The 11,226-nt window shown below is 34.8% G+C and overlaps 1 protein-coding gene across 1 annotated transcript; it reads left to right on the forward strand.

Annotated features, from left to right (window-relative positions):
* Window positions 1-2,264: 2,264 nt before the first annotated feature.
* LOC137737063 (early light-induced protein 1, chloroplastic-like) lies at window positions 2,265-3,159 on the forward strand. The gene is made up of 2 exons (XM_068476415.1): window positions 2,265-2,499; window positions 2,604-3,159. Exons 1-2 carry the CDS (start codon window positions 2,362-2,364, stop codon window positions 3,045-3,047), a joined length of 582 nt encoding a protein of 193 aa, XP_068332516.1. The 5' UTR covers window positions 2,265-2,361; the 3' UTR covers window positions 3,048-3,159.
* Window positions 3,160-11,226: the final 8,067 nt, after the last annotated feature.

Genomic DNA, 11,226 nt, shown 5'->3' on the forward strand with positions numbered 1-11,226 from the left:
GAGCGACCAGCAATAGAGCCACCCCATTAAGGTTGTTCCTCAGTTGGCTGACACACCATGGCCACAGCCATGGCTGTTGCTATATTTTATTTGTTGCGTTTTACTTAAACTTCTTCATCAGACTCCTCATCTTCTCGTCTCATTTGCTCCCATTTTTCTTCTAATTTGGAATTGGATGAAAACCCCCAATTGGAATCCAAAGAGGATCCAAAGTTGGAATTCATTACAAACTTGAATTGAAAAAGATTGAATTGAAAGAGATTGAATTGAAATAAATTGAATTCAAAGTTGTGTGAATTATAGCCCAATATCCACCCTATTTATAGCAAAAGAAAAATTCAAATCCAACGACTAGCTGACGTCACTTAGCCGTTGGATTTGAATTTAAGTTGTAGTTTTTAAATAATAAATTATGTTTGGCCTTATGGCCCTTTGGGCCTCGGTTGGAGGGCGTTTTTTGTGGTAGGGCTAAAATGAGACCTCTGGCCCTCTGGCTATCGGTTGGAGACGGAGGCAAATATGGCCATGTACTGTTCATTAAAATATTAATATCTTGGAGAATCTTGGAGGGCCAGGAGACGAAGACAAATATGGTCTTGTACTGTTCATTAAAATATTAATATCTTGGAGAATCTTGGAGGGCCAGATGGCTAAAACGAGCCTCTGGCCAGCCCTCGGTTGGAGATGCCTTTAGGCCATCTCTAACCGAAGGGTCCAGAGGGTCAAAGGACCGAAAATAGCCCGAAAACTGTTTCCAACCGAGGGCTAGGCCAGAGGACTGGCCCCACGAAATCGGAGAGGGCTGGAGGGCTGGCTGCATTTTTTTTTTGCTTATGTTGGATTTCCTGTCGGTTATAACCGACAGGAATTCTTTGAATATTTTTTTAATAGTTTTATTATTATTTTTTATTTACAAAAATTTTCCTATAACTTCTATTTTTCATATATTTTTTTTCCTATAACTTTTATTTTACAAATTTGTTTCATATTTTTTTTTTTAAATTTCATTTTTTCCTATAACTTCTATTTCACAAAATTTGTTTCATTTTATTTAAAAAAAAATTTCCTATAATTTCTATTTCACAAAATTTGTTTCATATTTTTTTAATTCTATTTTTTTTTCTATAACCTCCTAAGCCATTATGCAACATTAAATTAAATTAAATAACATGAAACAACATTAAACAATATTAATAACATTAACCAACATTAAAATTATACAACATAAAAAAAAACATTTAACAACATGAAACTTAATCAACATTTAAGTTGTAGTTTTTAAATAATAAATTATGTTTGGCCCTATCGCCATTTGGCCCTCGGTTGGAGACGGTTTTTTGTGACAAGGCTAAAACGAGCCATCTGGCCCTCTGGCCCTCTAGCCATCGGTTGGAGACGGAGGTAAATATGGCCCTGTATTGTTCATTAAAATATTAATATCTTGGAGAATCTTGGAGGGCTAGAGGGCTTAAACGAGCCCTCTGGCCAGCCCTCGGTTGGAGATGGTCTTAGCGGCCGGAACACATACGTGAGCTAGTTTATCATTTAAGAACATCATCCAACTGTGCTTTGGAAGTACTATTTTCATTACATTGTTTAATTAGTTTGTTCAATAAGCGATAATTTCTTTTCTTTTCGTCTCATTTTTTTCTCTGTAAATGAATATTTTTGAAGGATTACAAATAACACAAATCATCGGATGAAACATCATACGTAATTTTCATGCCCCAATTCTAATCTGGACCTGGAATTTTCAATTAAGAACAAAACTAAAGATTTCTATACAAAAATTGGAGAGAACACAATATTCTTACAAGTGCCTTGTAATCTTCAATATATTATGATAAATAAAATAAAAATGAAAATTATATCAAAATTAATTAATAAATAAAATAATTAATATATTAAGCGACTAAAATTAAATTTGGATTTTACTCTTGATTTTAATATCAAAGTCAAGTTTCGATTTAAATTACACCGGACCACTTGCCCAACAGATCAAAGAGGTGTATGCCCCAAAAATATAAGATAAAAAAGAAAGCGAAGACCTTGAACAAATCTGGCCTCAGAAATTACTGACTGCTACATAGTGGTGTCTGCAGACGCCACGTCTCTCTTTCCACCATGTGTCGACAACAAAATCCACGTGGCCAGTTAATAGTGGGAATGGCAATTGAATGACGTCGTGCCAAAATATCAACCGTTCATGAGCTTCCCCCACTTTGGCCATTGCACTATAAAACGCCGCTCAAGGCATGCAAAATTAATACACGAACTTCTTCAAACTAATTAAGCATTCAAAAGTTTCCGATCTCCTCTGTGTTGATCTTTGATTAGGTTATTTTAATTGTATTACATATAATGGCTGCATCAGCTACCATGCAATCACTTCTAGCTAACTCAGTGGTTTATGGAGCTGGAAAGAGCAGATCAGCGAGAGTCATCCACCTTGTTCCTGCTAATAGGTACCGCCACATGGTCGTACGCTCCACGGCCGAGGTAATTAGTAATTAATTCTTCAATTAACATCTGAATACTATATTGTACAATATCGTATCTATTCACGTGCGAAGTTAATTTGATTAATTTTCTTTGATTTGCAGAATGGTCAGGAGGAGCAACCGTCTTCTACAATACCAGAGGCATCCAAAACCCCACCACCACCTCCTACACCTACTCCTTCTCCTCGTCCTCCCAAGAAGGTTAGCACTAAGTTTTCAGATGTGTTTGCATTCAGTGGGCCAGCTCCGGAGAGAATCAACGGCAGACTTGCAATGGTAGGGTTTGTTTCAGCTCTGGCAGTGGAACTGTCCAAGGGCCAGGATGTGTTTACTCAGATCTCCGATGGTGGAGTTTCATTGTTCCTTGCCACTAGTATCTTGCTCTCAGTCGCATCCGTGATTCCTCTTTTCAAAGGAGTCAGCGTGGAGTCGAAATCAAACGGGATCATGACGTCTGATGCCGAGCTCTGGAATGGAAGGTTGGCTATGTTAGGTTTGGTTGCTTTGGCCTTCACCGAGTATGTGAAGGGAGGGACTCTTGTTTGATCAGGTCCTAATTAATACGGGTGTTATGTAACTTAATTACTCCTTGGAATAGCTTTCCGCATATGTAATTAGTGTTTACCAATTTTTATAAGAATGTCAAATTTTCAACCCATAGACATAATCTAATCGATAATATTAGAGAGAAAATTTACAAATTAAATTATTTTACTAATAAAAATAAATACATTAATCGATATTTATTTAATAAATTAATCAGTAATATTCATATTTGGTTTGTAAATTTAATTTGAAATTTTAGTATTATTTTTATTTTTGTGGACGTTGTATCATTGGGTATAAAGATAATATTATCAATTTGTTTCAATGAGAAAATTTAAGATTACTAAGGGATTTTATAATAATAGAAGTTTATTATCTAGAATTTGTGAATTTTTTTCTTTATTTAACTTAGAAGAACAATAAAATTGAAACGGAATTTGTTACTTTTATTTTCATGGAAATTTAAAAATGACGTATTTACATGAAAATTAAACTTGAGACTTGGGAGTTCCAAATTTCAAGTTTTTTTACGCGAAAATTTTAAATTTTTATGTGTGAAAATTTAAATAATAAATTTTATGCATGTCAATTTATAAATTTTGATTTTTAATAAAATTTCAAGTAATTTTTTTTTTCATTCAAACATAATGTAAGGCTCTAGCTTAATTTTGGGAAATTAATTTGGATAGAAATTTGTCTCTTATCAAAAATCAAATGCGGATGAAAAAAGCAAAATACATATTTCCTATGAGTTTCAAATTACTTTTTCTTGACAAGTTAATTAATAGTGACTTAGAAAAGTCCTACCATTATATGTTAGGAAACAGATTTTCTTGGGATTTTTTCCATTAAAACCATCAGATTTAGTAATCTGAACTTTTGAAATTTCATCAAACGACTAAAAATTATTATAACTTTTAAGAGATCAAAACAAATAGACCGTTGAATGAAATTTTAAAGATTTGAATCACTTGATCCAATAATCTTGATGGATGAAATCCGGAGAGGATCTCTTTCCATATGTTAAAGGCCAGTTTGCGTCAAGAATCGTCAATAATACGGTTTTCAAAAAAGGAATCGCCAATAATATTGTTATATTTGTGTGACTAATGTATAGACCTAAAAATTATTGATCCGCATGGGAACAGCACATGGGCATCTAAAGAGTACTACCGGTGTGAACGTGACATTGACCTAACACTTAAAGAGACAGCTCATGGTCATGTACAAAGTACTGGTGTGAAGTTGGCCTAATTGCCTTCTCTTTGTTATTATCCTACTCCTATCATCAAAGAGGGTTGTGGAAAGTTTGAGTAATTGTGACGAGTTTTAGTATGTAGACAAGGAAATAAAGAGAAAATTGTCGTACTAATTTTTTAATTTTAATTCAATTAAAGTAATGGTTTTTCAATTAAAATTCATGATTATTAATCCCTTAACTCATCAAAATTTGTAATTATGGTCATTTTCATCAACCCAGTCAGAATTTTGTTAAAATAAAGTATATTAGAAGGACCATTACGGTAGTACCAATCAATGTAATATAGAAATATGTCACATTAGCTCTCTCTCACCAAAATCCATGAAACTAATAAAATCAAAGCTAAAAAATGCGATACCAGCATGACATCCCTTAGTTAAACTTTTATGTCTGCAACTCGTTACATCGTAAAATTTGAACGTAATTCCTTCTGTTGTGCATGCAACTTGTGCCTTGCTGCAATATTACACTGAAAATATAAATAAATAAAAAAGAAAGGAAGAAGACAGAAATTTAACGGGACCTCAGAATCCCAGCCGACTGAGACGATGTGGTGTGTGCAAGGAGCCACGTCCCTACCCTAACATACCACCGATTATGCCCACAGTGCTGTCGTTGCTATCAAACAAATGTAATTGTATGCAAGTGCAACTGACTGTATGTGAATAAGCAAGGTAGTATTTCGTATATACGTACATAATCATCCAACTTTTTCTGACGAAAATGAAGCAAAAGATTCGTTGACAAAGGGCAATTCAGTCTGCTCCTACAAATGTCCTCTAGCTAAAATTAAGCTTCAAAAGTGCTCCTCGACCGAAAAAAAAAAAGCTTCAAAAGTGCTCGCGTGGCCCCGTGAAACATCGGTCCTCCTTCTCAAAAGATCAAATAAAGCGAAGAACATGTGATAGACCCCGATGAACAGTAATAAGCCAAATACATTTCCACCTCTAAAAAATGCATTGGCACAAACGATCTCCACCTCTACCAAAAACGTTGGCACCCAGCCCATTTAAAATATTATTAAATTTTTTATAAAATAATAAATAAAAAAATAGTTTTAATTTCGGATATGATTTTTAACCAATCTCATCACACCATGTGTCATTATCATAATAAAATTATATAAACTCACCAAATAAACTTAACAAAAAACACTAAATAAACTAAGAACTTTATTGTTCCACCACAAGCTCCTTTTAATTATCTTGACCTTGTTGCAATTCCCATTGGTGCTCAGTCAAATCATTTTGACGGGTACAGTGCCAATATGGCTCTTGCAATGAAGTGTACCACTCACGATCAATTCATTGTAACGTCCATCCCGTTCCAATGGCTCGTGTTGCATGGGATCTTCGGTGGCGTCATGAACACTATAGATAAGTGTTGTTGAGTTGTTCATTGTGTCCGGCTCGTATTCGTCGACGACATCATAATCATACTCATCTTCCACAATCATGTTGTGGAGAATGATACACGTCATCATGATAGATCGAAGTGCCTCAACATCAAACATTCTGGCAGCTGACCGGACAATTGCCCAACAAGCTTGCAGGATACCAAAACAACATTCTACATCTTTCCTACACCCCTCTTGACATTTTGCAAAGTGTTTTTCTTTTTCACTTTGTGGATGTGAGACTGTTTTGACAAACGTTGTCCACCTTGGGTAAATGTCGTCTGCAAGGTAGTACGACATTTTGTATGTGTGGTCATTCACTGAATATATGACTCTGGGTGCTTTTCCTTGCAGCACTTCGCCGAAGACTGGAGATTAGGCAAGGACATTTAGGTCATTCTGATCTCCTGGAACACCAAAAAATGCATGCCATATTCATGTATCAAATGAAGCCACCGCTTCCAAAATGATACTTTTGGCTCATTTTCTGTCTCATACGCTCCTTGCCATGCAATTGGACAATTTTTCCAGGTCTAATGCATGCAGTTGATGCTTCTAATCAAGCCAGGGAAGCTTCACATCTCACCCTTCCTCAGAAGCCTTCGCATGTCCATTGGCGAGGGTTTCCGGAGGTACTCATTGGTGTAGAAGGCTTCAATTGCAGAGCAAAACCGCATCAGGGACACTAGTTTTTCCCATCCTCGCGATCCCATCCACTAAATCTACAGATGCTCCATATGCAAGCATTCGCAAGGCAGCTGTAATTTTTTGCTCAGGAATAAGACCTAGAACATGAAAAGCATCCTTTTTTTGCACAAAGTATGGATCATGGTTGCAAAGCACTCATGATTTTGTCGAACAAACTTCGTTGCATTTTAAAACGACGTCTAAAAATATGATCACGGAATACGCTGTTGGGAATAAAATAATCTTCCAAGAGATCTTTACCTCGCCTTTTCCTTTTTCTATCGAAGTTTGCGACACGTCTGAGTTTGGTTATCTGATCCATAACTTCTATGACACGGAGGGAATGTGAGGCCATTTGCCTTCTATGGTCATCTTCCTTATCCTCCTCCATTGTGAAAGCCTCATCTCCACCTCCATCTCCCTTGAGATTGACCAATTCTTCCTGCTGTGCCAACAATCTTTTCTGTTGCTCCTCAAACTGTTTATACACTCTCCTTGAAGAAAACATTGTAAGAACTCAAGATTTGAAAACGATGAAGATGGATATAGGGATGTAGGGTTTATATGGACAAAAAAAAAGAAAAAGGATGAGGTTCTTGGTATTTTTTTTCCACACAAAAAGTATATGAAAGCTTTGGTAATTGGGTGAGGGTTAGGTATTTATAAGAAAAAAATTAATTAATTATTTTTTAACATTTTTTAATTAATCTTTTTATAAATTTTAATTTAGTTTATTAATCTGGACCGTTGGATTTGAAAAAGATTCAAATCCAATAGCCTATACGTTGACACATGACCAACAGGCATAATTCTAACTGTTGTCCTTTTTTTTTAAAAAAAAAATTTATGGGGGAAAAACATGGACCGTTGATCTCTGGATCGGACGGTCCAGATCAAGCCAAGTCACTAGCTGTTGGATTTCAAATTCAAAATTTTTTGACCGTTGGAAATCCAACGATCCAGAAACTAGCCACTTAGTGCGCCTGCACAAGCGGGCCCGCCTCTGATTTCTTGTCGGTGACGTGCACTTGGTGCAAAAAAAAAACAAAAAAATGCCATCCAACGTCACGTTGGCGTCAACTTGACGTCAAATGACCCATCCTTTTACTATGTCAATTCTAGGCCAGCTTGTGGCCTGGCTTGGGCTAGGTGCCAGCCAATTAGGCTGGGATGGAGCAAAAAAAAGGGCATTTCGATCCATTTTTTGGCCTAGGTGCCAGCCTAAAGGGCTAGGGTGGAACTGCCTTTAGTAGTGCTTGGAAACAAATTATTTTTATAAATTATTTTGTTAAACAATGCGGTAACCAACTTGGATCGGAAGGGCATGTGTTAGTGTTACTTTGGGACTGATTTAAAAAACAATTTAGAGGTTACCTGGGCCAGTACGCCTCTCCATTTCAGATCACAGGGGCATGTGTTCCTTTTTCTAATCTAAAAACAAGTTTGCTGCAACTTAGTACTATGGTCTAATAGTTTTCCTCTTCACTTGTAAGTTAGAGGTCTTAGGTTTGATTATCATCAAAGGAAAATTTAAACCATATTATTGCTTGCTGATTGTACACAGTATCATTTTTTAAAAAATAAAAAAATAAAATAAGTTGCCAACTTAGGACATTGATGACTATCTAGATCATAGAATTTACCAAATCTCATTTTCACTTATTTATATTAAATAAAATTAATGCTAGATAGATTATCTATTTAAATCTTCATACTATGTAAATCATATGACGTGGTTGTTAATGCTTGAAAAATCATATGATGTTGTTGTTGATGATTAAATTATTACTTAAGTATTGATTAATGTATTTATTTTTTTATTGGTGACACATCACATGGTTTGCAAATTTGGTTTAAAAACTTGGTCTAACTAACATTACTTAAAAAAGAAATGCTAGCAACATTTTTTTTTAGATTTTCTCATTTTCATTTCTCATCCTCTAATATTTTATGATGATTTGAACCATCTATTTTTTTATATCACTCTATAAATATTTTTACAAAAAATTAACTAAATCCATAATCACATTTGTTGGTTAAACAATAAAATTATGATAATATTAATTAAAAATTTAGATTTATTTTTGACATAGTAGATCATTAAATGATGACAGTGAAAATATGATTTTCATTATTAACAATGCAAGAATTTAAAAATTATAAAGGACAAAGCAGAAAGAGAAGACCATCGTTTAATGATCTACTTATAAGGTGGAGATTGGTAACATCCCCTTATCAAATGCTTTATGCTTAAAGTTCATATATGTTAACACATGTACTAGTACCCAGAAGTTAATCGTCGTATAAAACAGTAAATAGTTTCAAAAGGCATACACGCATATTGCAATATAGAAATTAAACTTGGAGCTAATTCATATTAATTGTGTGCTTGTGCATATAGCTACACTACACTGAAAATACTAGAAAAGTAAGGGCTTGTTTGGTATCCTATTTGAAATTTTTTATAATTTCTCAAAACATTTCTTAAGAATTTTTCTTGAAAACAATTTTCTTTAAAACTTAAAAACTTGTTTGGTATGCGATTTAAAAATTTTAAATTTTACAACTTAAATTGGACAAAGAAATATAAAAATAGAGAGTTGAGAGAGAAAGAGGAGAGAGGAGGAAAGAAAGTAAAAGATGATTGGAGAAAAGAAAAAGAAGTGAGAGGATTGGAGGAGATAGAGAGGAAGAGGAAGAGGAGTAATAGAAAAAAAACGGAGAAAATAATGAGTGCGGATTGGAGGAGAGACGAAAAAGGTAAAAAAAAGAAAGAAGGGTAGAGAGAAAGAAGAAAAGAAAGAGATGGCTTTGGAGTGAGAGGGGAGGAGGGAGAGAAAAAAAAAGATTGAATTTAAGTTTAAAAACTCTAAAAACTCATTTTTTGTGTTTTTAAAGAATATACTATATTTTTGAGTTATTCTTGAGTTTAGTTTTTAAAAACAGTCATACCAAACAAGTTTTTAAGGCCTAAAACTTAAAAATTGTTTTTTAGTTTAAAAAATTAGATTCAAATAGAATACCAAACATGCTCTAAAAACCTTAAAAAATTAATGGGAGCAGAATTAATTCTTGACTTGTTCATTTTGCTGTGTTTGGGGAGCCACGTCGCTGAGATCACCATATATGGACTAGACAACAGATAAATTGCCCACAAAGCTCTCCAAAACTATCAGACAAATGCAAATGATGAGAGTAGTCATGATCCATGATGAACAAGCAAAGCAATACAACCATCCAACACCAAAACTAATCAAAAGCTTCGTTGTCTAGTGCAATTGTGTCTGCTATTACATATGTCCTCTAGTTGAAACCTTGAAACTAGTGCTCGTGGTCCCGTGCGGCATCAGTCGGTCCTTTTCCTCCCCTATACAAAACTTTGAACAAATGTAACCTCAGAAATCACTGCCTAGTACATTGTGATGCATACTTGTGGCACGTCTCTCAAACCACTATGCGTAGACGAGAGAATCCACGTGTCACAAAATTTACTGGAAAGACAAATTAATTAGAGACATGTTGCCAAAATATACACTGTTCATTTTGAATTTTCTACTCTCATACGTCTAATAAACTAAATCTGACCTCCTAATTTTGTACATATAGAGTATATCTATTAATTTATTCACTATAACAATATTGAGCCTAAAGATATAAACCTAAAGATACAACTAAAATGGCACAAAAGGTGGAGACGTACACTAAGCACACAATAATGAGTATGGATTAAGTGCTCGATAAAATGCCTCACTTAAAGTTGAAAAAATAGTTAGGGCATTTGGAATTTAACAATGACCTGTAGCCACCATTGCTTAGTTAAACCCCTCATGAACGCTATTTCTAGCTTGGCATCTTAAACGTGTTTGCATTATAATACCAACGTTGATGACCATGAACGTCTTATTAAAATGTAGACATAAATTATCACTAGCGTACGTCATGATAATATACAACATCTTAGTCCCTTATGTCCTCCTATCCTAAAGTATAACAATGTTTCAACATGATTTTAACATTCAAGGTGTGAGTTACAACATCGATAAGGTTACATATAATCCAGTAATTTAATTACACAAAATGACGTTAGTAATACTATAAAAACGTTAACATTTACCCTCTAGACGCTGCATTAATTTACTATAAATATAAGATATTATACTTGAACGTGATTGCATTGCACTATAAATGTTCAAATTTAATAATACATTTGGAGGCATAAATGGACTAAATCCAATAGGAGAAGGACATGTGAACTTTGAACTCAATACAAAGGTTTTATCTTCGACATTGTGAGCAAACCACATGGTACCTCAAAGGGCCTGGCATTTTTCGGCCCCATAGGTACTGGGCTTTCAAGTTAGTTACATATATATCAAGATACCCTTTGGGCCATGATATCCCAATCCTAACACCATGCCATACCCGACCTAAGGTGGCAAAAAGAAGACTCTTTTAAGTCTCCCTTGAGTGTCCTGCGATACAGGACAATTATCTACCAAAGACCTTTGAGACTATTTGTGAGTTGTCTGTGGAGAATGGTCTGTATCACACTAGCACAACACAGAGGTCTACCTATTATGGCATACAACCTCCCTTCCTAGCTGCATGTGAGGGTTTACTCTTATAAATGGTCAAGTTTCAACAGGAAAACCGATAATCGCCACTTACTACTCAGAATTCTCTTTGTTTTATTTTCTCTCAAACTATTCGCTGACTTAGCCATCGGAGACCCTTTGGTGGACACCTTCCCTTTTTTCTTGAGTATTCGTCAATGAAACTAACGGTGAGTCTTCTTTGGTACGTTGAGTTTCATCAATTCAACCTTGAACGAAATT

This window comes from Pyrus communis, chromosome 6, assembly GCF_963583255.1.
Source record: "Pyrus communis chromosome 6, drPyrComm1.1, whole genome shotgun sequence".
Lineage (NCBI taxonomy): Eukaryota > Viridiplantae > Streptophyta > Magnoliopsida > Rosales > Rosaceae > Pyrus > Pyrus communis.